This window comes from Lissotriton vulgaris, chromosome 6, assembly GCF_964263255.1.
Source record: "Lissotriton vulgaris chromosome 6, aLisVul1.2, whole genome shotgun sequence".
Classification (NCBI taxonomy): Eukaryota; Metazoa; Chordata; class Amphibia; order Caudata; family Salamandridae; genus Lissotriton; species Lissotriton vulgaris.
In genome coordinates, this window is record NC_141694.1 from 1,388,866,660 (window position 1) to 1,388,892,380 (window position 25,721).

Sequence of the window (25,721 nt, forward strand, 5' to 3'; positions counted from 1 at the left end):
CTTCTCCTACGGAATCATATATTTATATATTTGAATTCCACACAACTTCCAGCAAGCATTAACGCGACGAAGGAGACGGACCACCAGTTACAGGAACTATGTTTATTATTTCTCCACCACAACAAAGTAATATATACACTCATATCCATATCCTACTGGCGGTTGCCAGTAGGTAGTTACAGTTAGGACCCATTATCCATAGGAAATCCGCAACATTCTATTTGGAATAACTATTTGTTGACAAATCTTCGTGAAATTTTCAAAACTGGTGGTCCGCTCCTATCCTGAAAATCTCGGGGTGATTTGTCAAGCGGGGCTGAGAAAAAAGGGGGGGGTCCCCAAACGTGTTTTCCCCATGCAATTTTCCATAGGAACCTTTTTTTTGCAGCTACAGCCCGAACTGCCGAACGGATTTACACAAACTTTGGCAAAGAGGTAGCCCTTGGTTCACACTCGTTCTTTTGGTTAAATGGGTTAAATCCGTTCTGTACTTGCAGAGAAAATCAAAAATAAAATCACATATATATCTATGGCTGCGCACCCTGCACGCAACCTCCCGATCACGAGCTGCATGCTAATTGGCTGTCAACACTCCAAACCAGGAAGTGTTGGCAGCCATTTTGTGCCTCTGTAGAAGCGAGTCTGAAGAAATCAGTGGAACAAGTGTGCAAAACGTATAAAGGGGGCAGGGTAGAAATACCCTGCCTCTACCCACCCAGGACACCCACCAAACGGCATGTTGTGGGCTGCAGGGGAGAGCCCCATGGCCCCAAATAACTCCCCACATGTTGCAGGAGCCAGCATTGCTCCAGTGCTACGTGAACAGCTGTTCTTTTTCTTTACTCCTGCGGGGTGAGAGCAATGTGTGTTTCCCTGCCCACAAGAGCGCAGGCAGGGATACAAAAGTCAGTTTGCACCCAGCTGGAGCATTTTTTAAGCTCCCGCTTAGTAAGAGCAGACATGCCTTCCCTGTTTGCATTCCTGCGAGCAGGGTAGACATGTCTGATCCCACCCAACGGGAGCTTTAAAAAATGTTTCCGTCAGGTGGGAGTAGACATATGTTTCCTTGCCGGCACTAATGCGGGCAGAGAAACTATTGTGTCCTGGGGTATGGGTTCCTGAAGGCACAGTAATTGAGCCGGCCCGGGGGATTGTGTTCCTGGGGGCTTTTAAGGCTCGGAGAGGGGGGCCGCCCGCCCCCTCCTTTTTAATTTTAGATCAGCCCAAGGGAATTGGGTCCCCAGGGCCTCTCAACACAAGGGGGCTGCGCACGCCCCTCCCCTTTTTTACCATGTTGGCCAATGGGGATTGGGTCGCCGGGGCCTATTGAGGCTCAAAGCGGGGTGGACACGTCCTCCCCTTTTTGCAATGTTGGCCCTAGGGAAGGAGTCCCCGGGGCTAAGTGAGAGTCAGGCTGGGAGGGCGCTTGCCTCCTCTCCTTTTTATGTTGTGGGCTGCAGGGGATGGGACCATATGCCCCCTTACCTTTATATATTTTAAAGACAGCGGATGTGATCTTTGGTCCTCCCAGTTGCTTGGGGAGTGTGTGCCATGCGCCCCTCACCTAAGTGAGGTTTTCAGTCCCCCCTCAGCTCCTACCCCCACCCCCTCACCACCACCCCAAGTCCTGGCCCACTAGGGGGTGTATTTTTAGCTTTACCCTGGGAGTCTGCCCATTTTTATTTTTATTTTTAAATTGCAGTGAATTTGAGATCTGTCGAGTCTGCGAATCCTCTGCGGCATTAAATATATAACGTTTTTTAGCATTAATTGCTCAAAAACGAATAAACGGATTTACACCAAATCACAAAAAGCACACTTTTTGGACCAGGTTTAGCTTTCTGTCAAATTTGGTGTATATCCTTTCAGCAATGTTTGCGGCACCCCTGTTCAATTTTTCTATGGAAATATTAATGGGGAAAACCCTTTTTAGGACCCCCCCACCTCTTTCCTGGGCCCCAAATGACGGATCACCCCAAAACTTTTCAGGAAGGAGCTGAGGTTTTTGAGACTTGTTCCTGGAAAGTTTCATGAAGATTCGTAAAATGGAACAAAAGTTATTAGGGAAACAAAGCAAAAATGTGTATGGAGACGCAGACCTAACTATAACTACGTGATAGATATATACTGTAGGAAACTGACTCTTTATGTAATATGTCAATACTCTGATATATCGTGTAAAGAGTCCAGGAGTTCCTTTACTAGTGGACAGGGCTTGCTATGTAATCTCAAAGCGTTCTGTTAGTGGGTAGTGTGGTCAAGCAGCCTTAGGCTTAACACAGAGGAGTGTAAGACATTTGCAAAATACACACAATGATTAATAAATGATAACACGACTCAAGAAGGAGATCCACACCAGTTTATAAAAATAGCAGTTATCTTTATATCTGTTTTGGCATCAGATAAAAATCGTTCAGGTAAGTACATTTTAAATAGAAATTATTTTCACTTAAAACATTGGACACTGCAATTTCTGAGTTCAGCAAGGTTATCCTATGGAAGAAATAACAAGTTATGCAAACAGGTACAGTACATCGACTTACAGAACCGATCTCCAGGAGTTAAAGTGAGTGGTGGGAAAGGCCTAAAGCAGCACCAACAGTACACTACCAGCGACACGGGGTGGCTGGGTACAGAGTTCAAATCCGGGTCGGGAGCCCAATGCGTTTCAGTGGGGATCGGTCTCTGGAAGAAGATGCTGCAGGCTCTGGCTAAGAAGCCAGTTGGGCTGAATCAACGAGTGGGCTCAAGCCTTGCGATGCTCTGCGACGCATGGTCGCCTTTGGTCCTCTTCTCCAAGGCCCAGGGGTGACGGGTGCAGAGGGGTCTTTAGGTGTAGGATTTTTCTTACTGGAGCAGTCACAGTCAAGGGGGCCTACGTGCAGAGGCTGCAGGCGACGTTGGGCAGTCCAGGAGGGGTTAAGCCGCAATGGACTCGGACTCTGGTGGGCTGGGGAACCTTGTTTGCACTGTTGGCCCACTTCACCTTGGGCTTGAGGCGACGGGTGCATTGGTGGCTTCAGGTATCTGGTTTTGGCGGATCCAGAGGCCTCAGAGTCTCTTTTTTGTAGTTTCTTCTTGAACAGGTCCACTGTTCTCTGGAGTCTTGAGTCTTTGTTGTAGGCAAGCAGTCACAATTGTCTGGAATCGGTGCAGACAGGGTTTGGCTCCAAAAGTCCACAGCAGTCTTCAGTTTGCGTTTTTTCACGTGGCTCTTATTTGTCCTCTTGCCTTGATTTGTCAAATCTAAGCTCCTGGTATCAGGGGTGCCACCTAAATACTTAATTTATGTGCGTTACGGGGAGTGACAGGTAGTAGCCAATGAGCTACTTACCTTTAGGGTGTCTATACCCTCTATATGACCACTTCCTGATTGAAGAGCAGGGGAACTGCACTTTTTAGCAGTACTAGTTTGTTTTAACCAAATCCTGAAAATCAACAGGTTACTAACCCATTTTATCCTTCCAGGACTCGGTGTGGGCGCCATTTCGGATCAAACTGCGTAGGCGACCTAGCTCGGCGCCACACCCCCGCGCTCCGCCCCTATTTAGTTGTGCTCGCGCAGCGCTCGCTGTTGGAGGCAGGCGTTCCCTGTGGCAGAGGGTTCGCGTCTGCAGGCAGGAGCCTTATTGAATCCCTGAGCGTATTCGCAGCGCCCTGCTGATTGAGAGCAGGGGAACTGCACTTTTTAGCAGTACTAGTTTGTTTTAACCAAATCCTGAAAATCAACAGGTTACTAACCCATTTTATCCTTCCAGGACTCGGTGTGGGCGCCATTTCGGATCGTGCTGCGTAGGCGACCTAGCTCGGCGCCACACCCCCGCGCTCCGCCCCTATTTAGACGTCCCCCAATGAGGAAGCGCTGCGGACGAGCGCAGCGGGCGCGACGAAGGCGCGCCGAAGTCGAGCCTAAGTCAAGCCCGTCTGCGCCCGTCTGCGCCCGTCTGCGCCCGTCTGCGCCCGTCCGCGGCCGGACGGGGCTAGGGGCGCGTCCTCATGCCAAATTTTTTCTATACTCTGCTGAGGAGCTTACTACCCTACAGGGTCACTGGCCATTATCTGAGCCAGTCTTTAGCCACATTTCCTCGCTAGGGCATGCTCCTTCATCCCTGCCGTTATCGGCTTCCCTGCCAGCCCCATTGTCGCTGCCCCTCCTTTGCCTGGTTCCCCTCCCCCCACTTTTTCATTATCCATTATTCTACTCAATACCAGGTCAGCGGTTAAACACCATCACGAGCTGTTTGTCCTGCTTGATTCTTACTGTTACTGATTACTGTTCCTGACCGAAACCTGGTTTTGTGATTCTTCCCTACCCTCACTCTTGGCTGCTCTTCCCCCTCCCTACATTGCTTTACGCGCCGACCGCCCAGCGGGTAGGACAGGTGGTGGCGTGGCTTTAATTGCTCGGTCTGAATATAATTTCCAACTTTTTCCTTCCCCCCCTCATCACCCCCACTGAACACCTTGTAGTTCGCTCTCTTTCCTTTTCTCCCCCGATTACCTGTCTCTTAATGTATCGCCCGCCCCAGCCTTCGCCTTTGTTCCTACCAGCATTTCAGGACCTCCTGGCCACCCTGGCTGTCAACTACGCCTCTGTCCTAGTGCTAGGTGATTTTAATTACTGGCCCTCGGACCCCTTTGAGTGTACTCCCTCTAAACAGTTCAGCGAATCTCTCCAATCCTCGAATTTCGTCCCTCACATATTTGTTCCTACACATTCACATGGCCATATATTAGACCAGGTCTGGTCCCTTAACCTCTCTGTTTCCCCCATGTCTGTATCTCCTTGTCCCTGGTCAGACCATGTCCTTATCTCCTTCTCCCTCCTTCTCAACTCTGTTACTAAGGTCCCGCATGCCAAAAACACCTGGGCGCGGAATTGGAATCGAGTTGATCTCCCTTCACTGACCTCCCTGCTCCTGAACTCCTCCCCTAACCTGTCAGGTCTATCTTCTATCTCAAAAGCCACCGCTATCAACAACTGGCTTGCTGGAGGCTGCGATTCGGTAGCCCCACTACGTCGTATTTCAACTCGACAACCCAAGGAATCAAACAGGTGGTTCAGTGAAGACCTGAAGGAACAAAAGCTGGCCGTACGGCAGGCTGAGAGGCAGTGGAGAAGGAATTATTGCCCTTTATTAAAAAAACCACTATTCCTCACTATTAAGTGAGTACAAAAAAGCCATTTTAGTTGCCAAAACTGCTTATTTTTCCACTAAAATTTTGACAGCAGAGAACAAATCTAGGGAGATTTTTACAATAGTCAATGATCTAGCCTATTCTGATAGGGCTTCACCCCAACCCCCTCCCACCCAGTCCCTGTGTGACTCGTTACATTTTTATTTTCTGGAAAAAATTGCAATTATCAAGGCAAACATCCTTCCCCCTTCTTCTACCTTTGTTGATCCTTCTCCCCCTACTGTTCAGTGTTGTCTTACTTCAATTCCTCCCCTCACCGAAGAAGTATTCCTAGGGATACTTCCCAAGGTCAAATCAGGCTCTCCGGCAGACAACTGCCCGGCACGAATTCTCCAACAGATTTATTCTGTTTGTCCCCAGCCCCCGATTACCTTCCTTAATAGTTCCCTTGCCCAGGGAGTTGTGATCTCTGCGCTCAAATCAGCCACAATAGTGCCTATTTTGAAGAAGTCCGGCTCTGACACGTCCATCTCAGCCAATTATCGCCCCATTTCTCTACTGCCCTACTTGGGCAAGGTGCTTGAGCGCCATGTCCCTTCGGTACTCAGCGCCCATGTAGAAGCAAATGGTGGCCTGGCGTCACGTCAGGCCGGCTTCCGCCCCAGGCACTCCACCGAATCTGTCGTGGTGTCGGTCCTGGATAACCTCAGGGATGGCATGGACCAAAACAAACATCAGGCTTTGGTGCTCCTCGATCTCTCCGCCGCTTTTGACACGGTGGACCATACCATCTTGCTTTCACATGTCAGAGCGGCGGGAATCGTGGGCTCAGCCCTGGTCTGGCTATCGTCCTTCCTGAGGGACCACACCCAGGCGGTTCGGTTGGGGGATTTCACGACTACCCCACTTCAAGTCACTTGTGGTGTTCACCAGGGCTCTTCACTCTCTCCCTTACTGTTCAACCTATACATCTTTCCTTTAATCTTTGCACTCCAGTAGCTGGAGGTCACCGTATATAATTATGCGGATGACCTCCAGCTCATTTTCAATCTCTCTTCTTCTTCCCACTCTGTCTCTAACTTCCAGTCTACTATGATTTTCATCAGGGACTGGAAGAACCACAACCATCTGAAGTTGAACCCGGACAAAACCGAGTTGGTTCTCACAGGTGGTTCTTCCAGTCCCTGGAACTCTCTATTCTGGCCCTCTTCCTTTGGTCCCCCCCCCCCACTCCCTCCTCCACAGTTAAAACCTTGGGCATCAAAATGAATAACCAACTCACCTTACATTCACAAATTAGTTCTGTTGTTTCTTCCTGTTTCCTCACCCTTCGTACTATTCGCACTGTTTCCCGTTTTTTTTCCCCCCTGGCACTTAAACTGATCATATCCGCTCTGGTGATTTCCCGGCTGGATTACGCCAATGCCCTATACAACGGCATCCCAGCGTACCGCCTGCGGAAGCTCCAGATGGTTCAGAACCAAGCGGCTTGATTGGTGTATGGTCTTTCGCGTGCTAACCATTCAACACCCCTCCTAAAGGAGCTCCATTGGCTTCCTGTCAAGGAACGTTCCCTCTTCAAAACCGGTTGTATGGTTTTTCAGGCCCGCCAGGGTTCTGCCCCCGCTTCAATTTCTTCCCTGATCAATGAATATGTCCCTGCCAGAGAGCTTCGCTCATCGTCCAAATCTCTTCTGCAAATCCCACGTTACAAACTTAAAAAGTGGGGAGGGGCCAATTTTTCAACTTTGGCTTTTACTTTTTGGAATTCCCTCCCCGACCACTTACGATTTGCCTCGCATTACTCCTCCTTCCGTAAAGACCTTAAAACTTTTTTGTTTAAACAGGCCTTTTCTTTGTAAAGTTGTCCCATTCATCTTTCTGCGTCAGCTATTCATGGCCCCGCACTGCTAAACCTTGTCTCCATAGCGCCAAGAAACCGCAGGGTGAACGTAGCGCTTTACAAATATTTTAAATTTAAATTCAAATTCCTGTGGGAAGTGGGCATATCTCTGACCCATAGAGCCTAATTCCTCCAAAACGAAGATGGCGGGATTCTTAAATTCGTGCTCACTTCACTTAGCCCACTTTAGGTATTGTACTAGCCTGCGAGGTGAACTTTCCTCCTGACTAGCTAATCTTCCCACTTGTCCTGGTGCCAAATGGGCCCGGAGTGGCATTTCCTGTGTCTGGGGAAGTCTGGAGGCGCATATCAAAGGCGGCAGAGACCTTTGAAGCCCCCATGCCTTGATATGCTGATTACTTAGCCATTCCCTTGGAAGAGGTGACAATACCTCTGGCCGGAGCAGGCATTGATTCTGCAGTCAGAGAGTGTGGGATCTCGCCTGCATGGGGCGCCTGCTTGGGGCCAAAAACCTATATGTGGTGGCAGGCTGGTCTGCACCACTCAGCCAATACACAGGTAGTCGGTAGGTTTTCAAGGGGCACCTGTAAAGTGTGCCTGGGGGCATGCATTAATAACTCCATCACTTAAATCAGTGTCAGCTTATGAATACGCAATGTTTAATACCAAATATCTCTAGTTTCAGTGAAGCCATCATGTAGCTGGGGTACTCCATAAAAACCAGTGTCCAGCACATGCACTCAAAATGGCCGTCCTGCCCACTTGCAATATCTAATATTAGACTTAGACATCACAGGACCATATCTGTTCATGCAGATATGTCTACACATGTAGTAATTTTAGTACATTGGTGGGACCTACATGACATGGCACTGCCAAGGTTGGTTGGGTTCTTATTTTACAGATCGTCTGAGTAGTTCAATTGTGCCTTCTCAGAGACTCCTACTCGCCTTCAAACCAGAGACGTTTGTGGTGGTTGAGGAAGCCGCCTCAGCTGACAAGGTAAAATCCTATGTATTTTCTGTAGATTGTTCAAACTGTAGGATAAAAACGTCCCACATTGTGTTACCCTATCTCCATTAATTAATTTACTAATTTCCTTTTTCTTCCAAACATTTTTAAAACAATGGCTGTTGAGGAAGTAGAAGGAAAATTAAACATAGCAGAGAACTGCAGAGAAGCAGTTACGCTCCGTTTATTAAACTTTAGTGTCCCGGCTACGGGTGGAGACGTTACCTTCGTGGTAGAGGCTCATAGAGCATTCAAGACAGAGGTATTCTATTCCTGGGTTAAATTCCCAGTTGCAATGATTGTACACACATGTTTAATGCCTGCTTTGAGAATAAAACACTGGAGGAATACACTCCATATGAAGAGCTAGAAATTCCTCTCTCTTACCAAAAGCACATAAATTGGTTTGAAGGCGCCCTCCCACACATTACAGAAAACAAGAGACTGTCCGCTCAGCAAAAAAGAAGCGGCATGGCTGTGTCTTATCTGGATACATGCCGCCTCTACGTACTTCTAATTTACCTGCAGCAGAAATGTGTACACTATACAGAGATTTAGCAAACATTTACAGAAATCATACACAGTTCATAATGCGAACACTCACAGTTAACCCTGTGCGGACTGCTCAAGCCGCCCATCCACAATTGGCACTACCGGTATCAGCCCACAAACACTGAATGCTGTTATGGGAAAGATTCCCACCAGTCGGGAGCCAATTCTGTTCTGGATAGCACAAAAAGCAAGCCAGCTTGAAGGAGTATTTCCCCATACATGCCCACATGAGAAACACAGATTACTAACTATTTGCATTCTGATAGGGATGGCTTCCCCAGTGGAAAACTGTGTCACTTGGTGTAGACTTCGCTTCCCTTTATACTACAACTCAGGTACACTTTCCCTGGCCATTTTACCTTTTTTATTGAAGAAACTTATGAATGAGGACCGGGCAGCACCTGCCCTGGACTCAGGGATGAAACTGCTGAGCAATTTCTGCAGTATCCACCATTACGTTGAGTAACATGAAAGGGGAGGCAGCTGTGTTAGCTATACGCCAAAGCTTGAGGCATTTCACTCCTGCAGAACAGCAGATATAATTACCTAAACTTATCGAATAAACCTATGCTAGGTAGAGATAATTTTGGAGCCAGACCTGGAAAACCACAATTTAAGAGTAATTTTGAAAAGGATAACTCTAATCAACCACCCGACTCTTCAACAAAGAAGAAGTGGGAATATAAACAAAAAAATAAATACCAATAAAGATCACGCAGTAGGTCTCCTCAGCAGGAAGCCACATGAGCAAGTCTGACGGGTATCAGGATACTGATACACCTTCCTATTGTTCCATTCAGAAGTCATCCACACACATTCGGAGAGAGGTGGACGATCAGGGCGCAGATCGTATGAACATGTGAATCCGAAGAAGGAATCCCAATGCTCATCTGACTACATCATTAATAAAGCAAAAAAATTAAAGCATAATAAACCTCAATTCACAAAGAAAAAGATAGCTGTGTCTGCAGGGATGGCACACAGGCGGTGTGCCATGTTGTGTCTTCTCTTTTTTCTGCACCATGGCACACAGTCTACAATGGCAGTCTTCATGTTGGTGCTGGGAAGTCTCTTAGGGTGGCACAATATATGCTGCAGTCCTTGGAGACCCTCTTTAGCCTCCTTGCCCTTCTTGCCATGGGTACCATTAACTAGGGACTTTCCAGGGGTGCTAAAGGTATTGGCAATTGGGCGAACAATTGTGCAGTTTTAGGGAAAGAGATCTGGCAAATGGCTGAAAGAGGCTGGTCGAAGAAAGCCAATGTTTGCAAAGGGACACACCCAAAGACCACTCTGTGCATGGTAAGCAGTAGGTCTGTTTGACAGCTGGGGTCTCCGCTCCGGTGTAAAAAGGTCCCTCACATTAGCAGTGTAAGTATACAACTCATTCAATAAGATCATTTTGAGACTGATTTGCTCCTGGGCAGAACATACATAAGAAATCCATTGAATCAAGAGCAGAAACCCAAGATAGAAAACAAAGCCATCCAATCATGAGCAGGCGGCTGACTGAAAGCCTACTCAGGGATGTGTTCTGTATTGGAAAGAGTAGTTTGCAACAGGCAGCTAAAACTGTAGTCGAGCTCAAAAAATGTATTTACAAGTGCACAGTTCAGGAGTTGTGCTACCATCTACAACTAAAAGAAACGAGAATTGAAACTGGAATTAAACAATGTGCTTATGTGAGAAAGTGCCCTCTTTCTGCATGGTTGCCCCACTTTTTGCTGAATTGCTGATGTGCTTTGACTGAGTGTGCCCTGGGATCCTGCTAATCAGGTACCCTGTTGTATATGAATTTAGGATCTTAGTGCAATTTTCCCGATTCATGCCCATATATAGGTTTAAATCACCCTATCCTTATATAGGCATAGAAATCATAACCTTATTTAGACTTCGCCTATGCAGTCCAAATACAGCATGGCTACTTCCACTAGTTCCGAAAATCCTCAACGATTTCTTGGAAAAACCCGCCTTCAGCAGTCAGGGACTTCCCCTTGCTTGAATATTGATTTAACCAAGAACTCATGGAGTTTTCAAAGAACTGAGTCTTTGATAACGTTATTATGTCCAACCTTACGTCAAACTTGGCACCTTCAAGGTATAAATATGCACACACTTGCCCAGGCAAACGCACGGTGGTTTGGAGCAGTTCGACTACCTACCTACACGACACAGCTCGCCGAAGCAAGTGCCGAAGGAAGCCGACCCTCCAGCAGACTCACTGAGAGAGACGCTGTCTTTTCTCTTGCTGAGAAATCCAGCTCCAGGACGCTGTCTTTTCTCTTGCCGAGAAATCCAGCTCCAGTGTTTCCAAGCTACTCTTGCGGGTTGTTGGGAAATTGAGTCCTGAGAGAGAGAGATACCAGACCTCCTTCATTCTAAACCAAGGTACGGAGCTGATTAGACCCTTGGAGAATTCTTGGATAGGTTCTTGGCAAAAAAATGCTGAAACTAAGCTACACCTCACTTACTTCTTCCCTTATACTAGACCTAGGTTAGGTACACCGGGGTAGGCGTATTTTAGAAGAACCAGTTGAGTACTTTTAGTCTTTATTTATTAATGTAATGTATGTATTCTATGTATTTTATGGCTTAGAAACCATATCATGCTTTTACAGTATTATTTTATAATACTCTTCGTACTGTACGCCTTGTACTTTGCAACCAGTATTATGATTGTAGCAGTTCATTTCTCCTGCATGAGACAGAAGATTGTTCAATAAAAACTCTATTTCTCTGCGCCTCTGGTGAAACGAAGCATGCAAGATTGACTGAGTGAAATATCTATCTATTGTTTCCGCAACTCTAGAGATACATTTCTTATTCTTGGGAAACAAAGTTGTCATGTTTATGCGGTTGTCAGAAACTAATCCCTTCTTGTTCATTCAATAAAGTTTCTAGTGACCTCTGAGCTTGCTGGCACTCACAATTAAGTCTAATATATTCGATAGAGACCTAGTAGACCTCAGTCCTATGTCAAATCTATAGTATATATTATTCCAATGCGCAGAGCCTATTGGGAATATAGGAACTACACTACAACCCAGGACCTATGTTCTTTCCCTAAAACTGCATTGAAGCCTAAACCCAATTGGCATCTCTAGCCACAGTTCAGCCCCTGGTAAATGGTAGTACAGGTACCCAGGGCACTGTGACCAGAGAAGGCCTCTAAAGGCTGCAGCACTTATTGTGCCACCCTTAGAGGTCCTGTACCATTACACTCACACACTGCCTTTGCAAGCCACGTGTTTTTGTGCAGAACAAAGTGAAGAGTCAACATGGCACACATCTCTGTGTGCCTGCCTATAACCCCCTGCCCTGGCATAGTTCAGTCACCCATCTAGCTGGGTGCACTTTACCAGTGGTGAGGGTACAGGGGCATGAGCTCTGTACCCCTACAGTTTCTAATTCCATTCTTAGACATTGTAAGTGTAGCGCTGCCATTATGAGTATATCGTGCTAGGAGTTTGTCATTACAAACTCCACAGCACCATAATGGCTACATTGAAAAATGAGTAGTTTGGTATCAAACTTCACAGCACATTAAACCTACACTGATGCCAATGTGGGATTTAATGAAGAATGCACACCGAGGGCATCTTAGAGATGCCCCCTTGAAACTGCCCTACCACTAGTGTCCAAGCTGAGTGGATGCCTTCAGCTGCCACCACCAGACCTGTTTCTGGACCCGGGGTCGAGAGCCTGCTGCTCTCTGAGGCCTGAAACAATGCACCTCCTGGAACGAGGTGCCAAGCCTCCTCCCCAGGATGGGCAGGGTTCACGAAGGGGAAGCTTCAAAGGCTTGCTGCCTTTGTGAGCTTCCCCAGGCCACTTTCTTCTCTCAGCAACTAGTCCCCACTGGTTCTGACCCCCACTTTAGGTTGCAGGACCGGTGGGAAAAACAGGTGAGGAAGAGAGGTGTGCCCACCTCTGCCAACTCCACCCCTCAGGTGGGGGAGGCAAGGTGAAGCACAACTCTGTCCACGTCATCTTGTAGATGGGGTACTCAGCCAACCATGGACAGACTTATGCCCCTCTCCCACTGGAGGATGGCATAATAGGGGGTGTATCCACCCCAGGGAAGGGACCCATTGGTCCCTACCTTTTACCTACAGGTAATGCCCATTAATCTAGTATTTAGGGGCACCCCTGAACCTTGCTTCCTCAGACAAGAATAAACTACAAGAAGAAGAAGGACCGAACAGCCGTGCAGCAGCTAACAAGAGGAAGACGCCCACTGACTTGGCCCCATCCTTACCGGCCTGTCTCCACCTTGAACCTGCTCCTGCGAAATCCCGGTTTTCCCTGCAGCCAGCAACCTCGAAAACCCAGGAGGACCTGCCTGCCCCCAACCACAAAGACTTTGTCTCCCGTGAATACCGGAATTTTTCATCTGCAACCTCTGGCCCCAGCCGGAAACCGCAAATCTGCACCACTCTGCACCCGCCGTCCACAGCCCGAGCTCAAGTGGGCAAACGCGTCGAGGAAGTCATCCCGGCGATCCTGACCCGCAATCCGGTGACCTCTGACCTGCCTCAAGCCTCCAGCCAACACCTGCAGTCTAAATCCAGAAGTTCTCCCCAACCGCAGCCAGTAAGAAGGTCCGACCCAAAAAGGCACCCCTGCACCCGACTTCCCACGGCCTTGGTGCCCAAACCGACAGTCCCTAACCAACCCCTAACTTCCCAACTTACCTCTCAAAGTGGTGGTCGCACCCAGAAGACCTTCGTTCCCAAGCCTGCATTGCTTTTGCAAACTGGTGGTTCCCCATTGAAAACATAAGGGTTCCGATGTCGAAACAGCACCCTGCACCCGGCCGCCCTAATGCCGCTGAGGGTGCACCTTTGGTGCTACTTTGTTTCCCCATTTGCCCTGAGTTAAAGTTCAGGAGCTTTGTTCCCACAACATTGGGCCTCAGCACTCTGCACCCGGCCGCCTTAGTTGCGCTGAGGGTGTAACAAAACTTCATCCTTGACCCTGGGGGACCCCCGAGTCTACCTCCAGAACCTCAACTCCCACTACCAAATACTTACCTTTAAACCAATAACACTATTTTCCTCCATAGGATAACATTGACTGTTTTTGGGAAAAGTTTCTAAGTGTGGAGTTTAACTAGCAAAAACATTTTTACTTACCTGTTTACAGGAAATGTCCCAGAGTAGTATCCAGATATAATACTCTGAGTAAGAAAAGTAATCTCAAAAGTAACTTACCTGTAATTTTACTGAAAAGCCCATTTAAGTCTTTGTACTATATCAACAAAGTATTGCATTTCTCTGAAACCATACTGTAAGTCAAAACAAAGTGCATATACAATTACAATTCAAACTGTTTGCAAACTGCATTACTACTATAAAGGATTTGTACTGCTTACCTGTGCCAGGCTTGCTTGGATCTAGAAAATAAAATAACTAAAACAATATTTTTATACAAAAACTATCGATCTGAAGTTCAGCCTTTGAGTGTGTGAATTAATTTGCTGACTGAGTGTGTACAACAAATGATTAACGCTGTCCTCTGATGCTGTCTTACTGCTCGACCACACTACCATAAATAGAGAGTGAGGTGCTATCTATCTTTAGCTCTGCCTACCTTTGGGGTTCCACTGGACTCTGTGCATCCCATACCTACCTTTGGCATAGTATATACAGAGCTTGCTTCCTACAGATTAATCTATTCTTAATTCAGAAATAGTTAAAAACATACAGACCTGAAATTAATTACACCAAGTTGAATTTCAGGACATCAATTTTGAAGCAATTGATGGTCCAGAGATTAACAAATAAAATAGTTTATTTAGTGCTTACAATGATTTTTCAGTTGTCTATCGTAAAATAATTTGTCACCAGGTACTGAAATGTTTTGTTTTTTTTATTCAACTCGGTGGTGTTCATTTTATCAACCTCTGAAGAACAAGAAGCAGAGTGGATCCAGCAAAATTTAAATGTATTACCTGATTTTTTTAACAAGATTTCATCACAGGATGCATTATCCCAATTAACTATTTACAAGTGAAAACCCCTGGAATGATTTCCTGTACAGGAAACGTTTGTATTTGTATCTGACATTTCATTAAGGTATATTGCTGTAACAGTTATTTATGCATTTTTACATAGGTGTGCCAATTTCAGCACCAGTGGCAGGCGTTGCTGTGGGACTAGTAACCAAGTTCAATCCTGAAAAATATGGAGACATAGTAGATTATCGTTTGCTGACAGATATCCTGGTGAGTGTGCTCTGGAGTGCGCTGCGTCAGTAATTCTCATTCGTAGGATGTGACAGCAATTTTGCATCATTCTCTTGGTACCATGAGATCACAAGGATGTAAAACTGCACATGGAAGAGATTGCTATTGGATGTGTAAAAGAGGGTCTCAGTCCCCTTTTGTGTTCAGAAGAAGCAATCGCCACGTGCCTTTTATACCTAGCTAGTTTTTGTTTATAAGCATGTTTCCCGTAGATGCTTTTGGTAGTAATAGTATGTTAGAAGCATCTCTCACTGGTGTTTTCCTTAAAGGTTCCATCACAGCTCCACCATTTTCGTGGAACTGTCATAGAGGATAAGTACGGCAAACATTACCCTAGGCAGTTGCAAATTGCACTAGCCCTTCGCAGGAATGGCACCTCTTGGAAATATTCTACTTCTGTGGACCAAATCTAACCTACATCTTTTATTGAAGTATCTCCAGCCTGACCATGTCTGATTAACTCTGCTGCCCAATGCTTATCTGAGTGTTGTGAGAGGGTGGTCCTAACCCCCATGCTGCTTGTTAGAGCTATTGTATAGTTTCTTCTAAAAGCATATTAAACGGGAAAATCCCATGCTAGCCAAGGAAGCGTTATTTTAATGAAAATTGGTTCTCCAGCATTGGTGCCTTCCCAAGAATTATGTGGGAATGGATGACCCTCCTATACATTTCATAGGTGGAGGTGTTAATATATTGTACTGTAACTAAGAGGAATAAATGAGTGCATTTCACCGAAGCACTCTTGCACGATGTGATGCCCTTAAATTAGTGATACCCAGTTTGCTTTTGAATGTTGTAATGAGTGGCCTTATGTCAGATGACAGTGATTCTCTAGTATGAGGAAAAGAATTAAATGTAATTCTTCTCATCTGCTGATATGTATTATAAAAACATTTTAACCAAAAAGGATTGCATTCTGAAGATTTGTTGTTACAGGCAAGTCACTTTTTCCTTACAGTTTTGGGGTGTGTGGCAAGGAAAGAAAGAGTGGCTAAGGCTCAGACTGGCGCAAATGCAAAACATCCTCATTTATATGTAGCAAAAACATATTATAGGGGAGGAATTAGGGAACTGCTGTACGAAATTTAGTGCATCAAAGTGTAAATTCAGGATATTGGTGGTGGCAAAGGACATTCGATACAGGCATTTTATCAAGACCAGTTTGCGGCATGCACAAGTTCCAAGCATCCAATTGGATGTACGTGAAAACAAACGAGAACAATCAACCTGTCCTAATAGTCAAACTCCATTCAGTCCCCACACATGAGGACTGTCCTCTCACTGAGCCTAATGCTGGCCAACAGAAACATAGCTCAAATGATCTGGATTGCTGCATGCTGACATAAAAACAAACATATGAGGGATGGGAATGTCCGAAAAATTGGTCAACAACCTGGCAGCAGTTGCAAAACTATAGAGGGACATTGGGGGGTGTTTTGGCATCTGAGAAGTCCAGAGGGAGCGTTCCTGGTTAAAAGACAGACCCGATACTGGACTGCCACAGAAATAAGGGGAAAAAAGTTGCACTGATCAAAATAAGACCATAATATATCCAGAGCTTTTCATTTTTCGTTTTGGTATCATCCGACAGGGAATCGAGGATTACAATGGCGACATGGACTTCAAAATGGCAGGGACTAGTAAAGGAATAACTGCATTACAGGTACTGGCTTTTTTATGTTCTACTTTCCATGTTAATTGAATGCACCTAGAGGTATTCTGTACCTTGAACCTGGCTTTATTTATGGAATCTTGCATCTTTTTAATAACAGGCAGACATCAAGATCCCTGGTCTTCCTCTAAAAATTGTGATGGAAGCCATTCAACAAGCCACAGGTAAGCGCTGTCTGTAACTATGAAATAATGGCCTGTACCACAAATAAGGATTGATCACTAGAACACAAGGGGACTCAAGTTCTGCCTTCACCTATACTACTGTAGCCTTTCAATTGAATCAGCGCCAGCTGTTTTATAAGATTCCATGTTCAGTAGCTAGCGGTAACTCTTCTTATCACATCACCCATTGACACCTCCTCCAAATGTGAGTTCTTCTTAGGGTTATCATGTTAACCTATAGTTTGAAATCTTTGCCTCTGATCCAAATGGCTCACCTGTTTTGGGGTAAGAGGGCAAATGCATGCTGAATTACAGATTATGATATCTAGTACTTTGCTCATGGACAATATTGGAAAGTTTTGCTTCCAGTAAACAAAATATCACTTTAGGAACGCTGACCTTGCACAAGGGAGTTATTAAGGGCAGATTTTACAAGCTAAACATGTTCTGTCTTCTAGATATCAAAGCTGATCTGTGAAATACAAATTTCTAATAAGCAACATTCTTCTTGATCTACATTTGGAAGTGTAGGCACACAACTGCACTGTCTCTTGGAGAGAGAAAGTCTGGGCAATTCAAGGTCAGCCACACAACTGAATTGCCCCTTTAACAAACTATATAGTCTCTGCTAACCAACATAGGATCGCTTTATCTGGGAAACAAATGGCATTATCATATTTGAGGCTCGAATGTTCAAAAACGTTACCCTTGCCATGCACCATACCCAGGAGAACCTCATCCTAATATGACTAAGATGCTTAATTAGGCATGATCTGATAAGCATTTTTCCGGGAAAGCCCTGTGTCTTGGGTTATTTTTTTAGGTCAAAGCCTACCAGACAATACAGCTGTCTGAATTGTTAACAACATTTTGGGGACATTCGAAAGTCTTCCCTGGTGATGCATTCCACCCATTGTTTACCATTGGCTTTGTGGTTTGTTACTCACATTTGCTTGCTTTCTATTTGCTGGCTCTATTTGCTTTAGGCTCTCCAGCTTGAGTTTGTCTCTTCCCTTGCCCAAACATTATTTACTGTATACGTCCGCCAGTGCTCAGGTTTTGCAAACAGGCCTTTTAATCTTCTTATTTTGTCACATTTGCTGTACATTCAAAGACAGAGGTCAAATGTCAGGCTGTCTCTTCCAGGGAGCTTGGTGTTTACTTTTCTTTCTCTGACTTCAAGGTGAGAGGATTTATGTGACAATCATGCTGGCTTCGGGAAGTGTGTGAGGAAGGCTGTACGATGTTGTTTTTTTTCTAGCACACAATGAAATGTAAATGTCTGTAAATGAACTGTGCAGGTATTTCAGAATTAGAAAACCCCCTATGAAGAACATTTTTGGGTAATTCTGAAGTGTGGTGGAAACACAAATGAATACACTACGTGATGACATTTCCACACGTTATTGTTTGTGCGCTGTATACTTTTATCAGTGAAAATATACGTCTGTGCAAATGGAATGGTTATTTCAATTGAAGATGTGTTGTCTGTAATGGAAGTGTGCAACCACACCATGCATATTCCTCTCTGTGCCACTCAACTCAGCACCACTATGCGCCACTGCACTGTACTCCGCCCCACTCCACTTTATACCACACCACTGTATTCTATGCTACTTACTCTATGCCACTCTACACCACTGCGCGACTGCACTCTACTCTGCACTACTCCATTCTATGCCACTTCACTCTACACCTCTCTACTCTGCACCACTCTATGCCAATGCACTCTACTCTTTGTCACTGCATTCGTTGACCACTACACTCTTTCCCACTGCACTGTACACCACTCCAGTCTAGGCCACTGACTCTATGCCAATACCCTCTCTGCCAAAGCACTCTACTCTGTACCACTCCACGCCGATGCACTCTATGCCAATCCACTTTACACCACTCAAATCTACTCTGCACAACTGCACTCTATGCCACTGCTCTCTACTCCACTTTGCGCCATTACTCTATGCCACTCTACTCTACGCCACTGCACTCTACCCTGCACCACTCCTCTCCACATCTCTACCCTGTACGAATCCTCTACTCTGAAACAATGTACTCTATGCCCTTTGCACCCAACACCATTCTGTGCCACTTCACTCTGCGCCACTGCGCTGCACACCAATGCACTCTAAGTCACTGCACTCTACCCTGCACCAATGTAGTCTGTGCAACAGCTCTCTATGCCACTCTACGCCACTGCACACTTTCCCACTCTACACTACTCTACTCTGAACCACTGCACGCCAATGTATTCTATGCCACTGCACTCTACGCCACTCTACTCTGCACCACTGTACTCTGCATCTCTGCACTCTACCCCACTGAACTCTAGTATGCACCATTGTAATGTACACCACTGTATTCTACAACACTGCTTTGTATGCTGCTGAATTCTATGCCGCTGCACTCTACACCAGTTCACTCTACGACACTCCACTCTATGCCACACAACTCCACTCTATGCCACTCCAATACATGACACTCTATGCCACTCCACGCTACACCACTCAACTCCACTCTTCGCCATTCCATTCTACGGCACTGCACACCACTAACTTTTAGCCATGCTGAACAGCTACCACTTTGGTGTATAACATGGCTAAAAAACATTGGCTAAGTCAATAGTTCTTGCATCGGCGATGCCTATTGACTTAGCCAATGCTTGTTTTCTCAGAAAGCAAGCTTGAAACCCTGTGTCTCAAACAGGATCACACCGTATTCCTTTTAGGCTAGAGGCTTAACCTTCTGATGATCCAGAAAATCTGTTGAATTTCTGCCACAACCATGTCTGCAATGTGTAGTCAGCTTTTCGTTCCTGTCTGTCTACCACTTTGTACATAAATTCAAGCCTCCCACACCGATCTCTTCTCATGGCAGTTGATGTCCAGCCCACAGCTTCCAGCTAACCCAGCCCCATTTCCTAACTATTTCAAACATTCCTATTTCTGTCCAAGGTTAGGAGCAGTGTTGAAACTCTGCACTCTTATTATACACACTTTGTCTCTGTACTGCCTTCCGACCACACATTTCCAACTCCGAGCAGGAACAATTCAAATCTTAGCTATGATGTTTAGGAAAATTGCTGCATGTCTTTTTCGGGTTCTTTTATCAGCATTACTGCAAACTAGTACCGCTATTCTAAGCGTCTGTAGTACTGTATCGAGATAGATTCATAGTCCAACCAGGTTAATCCAAAAGGAAAATGGAAAAGGTTTTCAAAAAACAGCTTCCCTTCTTTACAGCCCTTCTCTGAACAAACAAATGAAGTCACAATTTTGTTTGTTCTACTGTAACACCAATGCATCTGATCTGTCACCGTGTAGATGTTGACACCAATAACGTATTACACAGACGAATGCCGTTTAAATGTTAGTTTGTGCAGGGAAAGTATGTACAATCAGATTTACACAAATATCAAATTTGTGCTTATGTTTTCACAGGATGTGAAGTGGAAGCACTAGGAAAAACCCGCGATTTTGCTTCATAATGTTTTCTCCTACTAAAATGAAAAAACATCATTGTAGTGTACCTCCAATTTGACAGATACATTTGCTGTGATGAGTATGGCATTCCTGAAGTGTGCAGAGATATGTATGTCAATCTGCTCCATACAATGTTTCTGATGGATACCTTTACCTGCAGATTTCTCAACTTTTGAGTATCCAAGGCACCAGACTGGATCTGGCCTATTTTTGTAGCTCGTCCACCCCGGTAGACTGCCCCATGTCCGTGCCAGAAACAATGTCCTTTTGACTTCATAGGAGTTATAAAACGCCCATCCTGGTAGCCTGATGTCCAATACATTTTTCCATGCCAAAGAGGCTGATGAATGCTCCTACATACAGATTCCACACCTAGTAAATAGATTACCAAGCAGTACTTCACTTGGAGGTGGTGCTTAAAGGCACAGCCAGACAAAGAAGTCCTGGAAGACAGAATGAGCAAAATGGCCGTCCTGTCCTAATTATGAATCTAAGTAGTAGTTCTTATAAAAAGTATGAACTGACACTCAAGTTGCCGCTCCACAGATTTAGACCACAGGAAGTCTTCTAGCCAGTGGTGAGGTGGAAGATGTGGCCCTGGTGCAATAAGCCCCGGTACCTTTGGCGGTTCTTTGCATACAAGGACATAGCACATCTTGATGTGTAAAATAATCCACCTTGATAAAGCTCTAACTGAAGTTATACAGTACAAATACTTTGTATGATAGAGGCACGCATGGCTAAACCAAGAATGCCTCTGCCACGCAGCACTAACCACGAATGTGTCACGCATTCCTTTACAATGCATGCCTTTACCATGCAATTTCGTGGTAAATGCATGAATGGTAAAGGGGGTATGTTGTGGCTAAGGTTGCCACTACCCCGACACCCCCACCCTTGTGCTGTACCTTAAACTACCCCAACCCCTTTCACTGCCCTGAGACTACCCTGACAACCCCAGCTTTGAAAACGACCCCGACTACCCATTCCCCTCCCCTTGCCCTGAGGCCTAAAACCTTTCTCCTTTACATACACTACCCCGACCACCGACCACCCCCCACTCCATGCTCCCATGCTGTCCCTAAAACTACCCCAGCCCCTTTTACTACCCTGCGACCTACCCCGACCCCACTAGCCCTAAAAACTACCCAACTTCCAAGTCCCATGCCCCTGCCCTAAGGCCTAAAACCCTGCCACTTTACCTACACTACCCTACCCTCCCCCCTCTCCCGCTATCCCTAAAACTACCACCTACCCAGCTCCACTCACGCGTCCTCTGGCTCTCTTCCTGGCATCTTCCTGCTTCCAACTTCACTACAGCAGCAGCTAGATTGCGCCCTGTCTTAACCACACATATGCATGATTGAGGCATATACTTGGTTAAGTGAAGCGTGGTTGCATTTGCGTAGTTGGGACACACATGGCTGAGCCCGCGGTGTTCTTACTGTTTGACATTTCTTCATTTTGGTAGGAGACAATTTCATGAAGACAAATCATGGCTTTCTTCTAGTGCTGGTGCTTCACATCCTTTGCAAATAGTGAAAATTGGTTAAACCACTACTCTTACCACTAAGGGTCCTTTTGTTTCTTGATAGAATCTACACTGAATACTTTAAAACCAAACTTGCAGCCTAGCAGCCTCTAATTTGGAAGTATTCTCAAGACCTCTCGGTGGCTCTAGCTTTCGGGCCGTGTACAGCTTCTCAGCTACTGAGTTGTGCTCCATGTTTGGCCGCCAGCAGGGACAGAGTGCCGGGATTAAATAGTGATATAGTTTTCTGCACCTAAGAGCCACTGTGAATCCACTGAGATCATGCCCTTGAGGTATTCCGAATGGAAAAGTTGGATGTGAATGATACCAGCTCATCAGGTCCACCAAGGGCACACTGGAGATTGAAGAACATAAATGTTTGGGTGTGCATTATGATCGCCTCCTGGAAGATCTGGTTCAGAAGGGTTCTCTGGGAAGCAGATGTGATATGGCAGTGAGGGAGTGAGCAGATGGATAGGAAGAGGTGATTTAGAACCTCTTACACAAACGGGGCTCCCGTACACCCGATGATGATGGGTCGAGGACCTTCTTTGTAGAGTAATGAGCCCTATGGAGAACAAGCAACTTGGCGTTCTCCCTGAACTATGGGCACTTTAGGACTTAAAATGCAGAGTTAATACAAAGGTTGGGTGACGCTCACTATTTGGACATACGCCCATGTATATTAAAATAACCTTAGGCAATTTTCCACTTATTTAATATATAGTTTCTAACCCAATACCGTACAATTTCAGAATGTTTTGATAGACATACACAGTAACCTAACATTTAAACAATGGGTTGGCAAATACATGGGCTTGGCATGTGAAGGGTCTAGTGTGTTCCATATATAATACTGGGGGAGATACGAGGAGTTAAAAACAGTGTACATTGAGGTATGATGGGTCGTAGATTAGGCGATGATAGACTGTGTTGTTTGGGTAATGAGCAAGAAAATACATCTTTATCATTGGGGCATTTAGAGTGGTAGAGGTCACCTATTCATTGATGTGACGCAATAAACAAACCTGCATTCGGGGTTTGTTTAAAGAGCTGTATGTACAGGAGCAATTGGAGTGCTGTGTAGACCATGAATTATCGTATCAGCTGCCTGTTATCTAATAATGATTGCCTTGTAAATCAAGGTGTAAATCTGCATGGAATGCTGAATTATTAAAATGTACTTTATTTCCACAGTGGCAAAGAAAGAAATATTACAAATTATGTACAAAACTATTGCAAAACCCAGGCCAAGCAGAAAAGAGAATGGGCCAGTTGTAGGTAAGGTTTACAGTTACAGGTTATAGTACCTGCAGTTGTTCTTGGTTAAATTAAAAATGCATGGGCCTCAGTGCATGCATGTTTCTTATGCAACATAGCAGTCAATTAGCTCTGTGTAACCGATCATGCCTCTTCTGGTTAGGTGATTGTTAAGCAAACGTGGTATTGTGGATTTGTTGGCATGCTAACATTTGAGCCATGCTCTCACATACACAATTTCCAAAACACTTTTTCCGTTGTTATAACTTTATAGACCTAATTTGAGAACAAAGCATTGGTTGAGGATCTGGAGTACATGAATGCCATATATAAAGAGGCACTCGTTTTGGCACACACACAGGGCATATTCTGTTGACTTTTCCATCGCACGCTATATGTCCAACATGGCAACCATACTTTAACAGCTCAGCACAGGAGGGATTAGAAAATGCACCTTGTGGCTTTTCAACTACTGTATTGTGTACCTTTTTGTTGCATATGATTTACGGATACACTACTTAATATTATTGCATTTTCCTCAGTCAGTAAATCATCGTTTTCCAAGGCTACCTATAAGAATTTGAAGAGTGTACCACATTAATTGAATATTGCGAAGGTGATCTTTTGAATTCTAAGATCCAAAGTAAAATATCTGAAACCTTTGCAATCATACTGGCCTTTTGCGAGTCTTAGACTTAGGTGAGTTGGCAGAAACATTATTTTGAAGGCAAGCACCTACATTTGAAAAGAGATGTATTCATGTTTCTACAAGCTATGTCTAAAGGGGTGCTCAGTGGGTGTACAGCTTTCCTTAAATTGACAGTGTTATGGCGCCTGCTTAGGAGGGCTTAAAATTTCCTAGCAGATAACTTCTGTTTTCTAGAGGGGTCCCACATAGTGACTCATCCCTTGAAGGTTGTGAGAATTTTTTCAGGAGTCCCATTGGGCTCAGCATGTGTCAAACAGAACCTTTTTATCACTAACGTCCTGGAGTTTACCTTTATTGATGAGCTCATTGCTAAGCACCAAGTAAACCATTTAGCAGCTTATCCTCATGGTAGCAATGTCGAGCAGTCCAAGGCTTACTCAGGGAGGTGGTGCTGGGTCAGACACTCTGAATTCAATACACCAGCTACTTCAAGTTAATAATTCAATGTCCAGCTAGTGCTTGGTCTTTGAACATGAAGAACAAGTTACTTACCTTCGGTAACGTTTTTTCTGGTAGATACAGTATCTGCCTGTGGATTCCTCACCTTGTGAATATCCCCCTGCGTCAGCAACGTTCGAAAAATTCTTTTGTAGCACGCCGGTGTGGACGACGGCACTGGAGCACGGCATCGCGCGCGACTCCGGCTGACGTCACCGACTCCTTATTAGGCCTGACATCAGTTCCGCCCTTTTTTCCGTGCCTTCGAGGCACCCGGACGGACCAATGACAGTAGATATACATATATACAGTATACATAGTACATATAATTTAAAACTGCACACATAGTGCGTAGCAAAGGTATGAAAAACCAAATATATATATACAAATATAAATATACATAAAAATACATTAACTCAGGTATAGCAGAGTGGACAACGGAGAGGCGGGTGGGTCAGTGAGGAATCCACAGGCAGATACTGTATCTACCAGAAAAAGGGTTACCGAAGGTAAGTAACTTGTTCTTCTGATAGATACATCTGCCAGTGGATTCCTCACCTTGCGAATAGAGTCCCACAGCAGTCCCAACTCTCGGAGGAGGGTGTCCACTCTCCTATACCATAAAATCCTGAAGGACAGAGTGCGCAAAGTGGCCGTCCCTCCTCACCTCGGCATCCTAGCAGTAATGCTTTGCGAAAGTGTGGAGGGAGGCCCAAGTCGCGGCTCTGCAAATATCCTCAACAGGTACACCTCTAGATACAGCAGAAGTAGCAGACTTTGCTCTATTAGAGTGAGCTCTATACCCTCAGGAGGGTCCTTACCCGCCAGGGAGTAGCAGATCTTGATGCATAATATTATCCATCTTGAAAGTGTGCGCTTGTGCACAGCTCTTCCTTTCCTGCAGCCAGCAAATCCAACGAACAGCTGGTCATCCAACCTGAACTCCCTTGTCCTGTCCAGGTAGAAGCTCACCGCCCTCCTAGGGTCCAAGCAGTGAAGTCCCTCCTCCTCCTTGGAAGGGTGAGGGGGAGGATAAAAGGTAGGGAGGGTAACGAACTGCTCCAGATGGAAAGGAGTTACCACCTTAGGCAGAAGAACAGCCCTGGTCCTGAGTACCATTCTTTCAGCATGAATGGTCAAGAATTGGGGCTTTGAACTAAGAGCTTGAAGCTCACTTACCCTCCTTGCCGAGGTTATTGCGACCAGGAAGACCGTTTAAAAAGACAAAAGTCTCAAGTGACACCTGTGCAAGGGTTGAAAGGGAGAACCCATCAAGTAGGTTAAGACAAGATTTAAGTCCCATTGAGGCACAATAAAGGGAGTAGGAGGAAATTTATTAGTGAGACCCTTCAGAAACCTTAAAATCACAGGAGATTTGAACAGTGGCGGCTGATCCAGCAAACAGAGAAAAGACGACAAGACCGACAAATAACCTTTGACAGTAGCCACCGCAAAACCCTGCTGGGTTAAGGAAAGTGCAAATTGAAGAATATTGGACAAACAAGCCCTTAAAGGGTCAATGGACCTCTCCCCACACCAAGCAACAAATTTAGACCACCTATAAGAATAGACGGACTTGGTGGAATCACGCCTGGCTGATAAGATGATATCCACCACATCGTGAGGGGGAGAAAAAGAACTCTGGTTGCCCCGTT

At 45.4% G+C, this 25,721-nt stretch overlaps 1 protein-coding gene across 2 annotated transcripts in view; it reads left to right on the plus strand.

The window, feature by feature from the left end:
• The window catches only part of PNPT1 (polyribonucleotide nucleotidyltransferase 1), a 524,718-nt gene that overhangs the window by 416,918 nt on the left and 82,079 nt on the right, over positions 1-25,721 (plus strand). For both annotated transcript variants that reach the window (XM_086927497.1, XM_086927498.1), the window contains exons 19-22: positions 14,683-14,792; positions 16,405-16,476; positions 16,586-16,649; positions 22,857-22,940. In XM_086927497.1, coding sequence (XP_086783623.1) covers positions 14,683-14,792; positions 16,405-16,476; positions 16,586-16,649; positions 22,857-22,940 — 330 coding nt within the window. The remainder of the gene's footprint in view (positions 1-14,682; positions 14,793-16,404; positions 16,477-16,585; positions 16,650-22,856; positions 22,941-25,721) is intronic.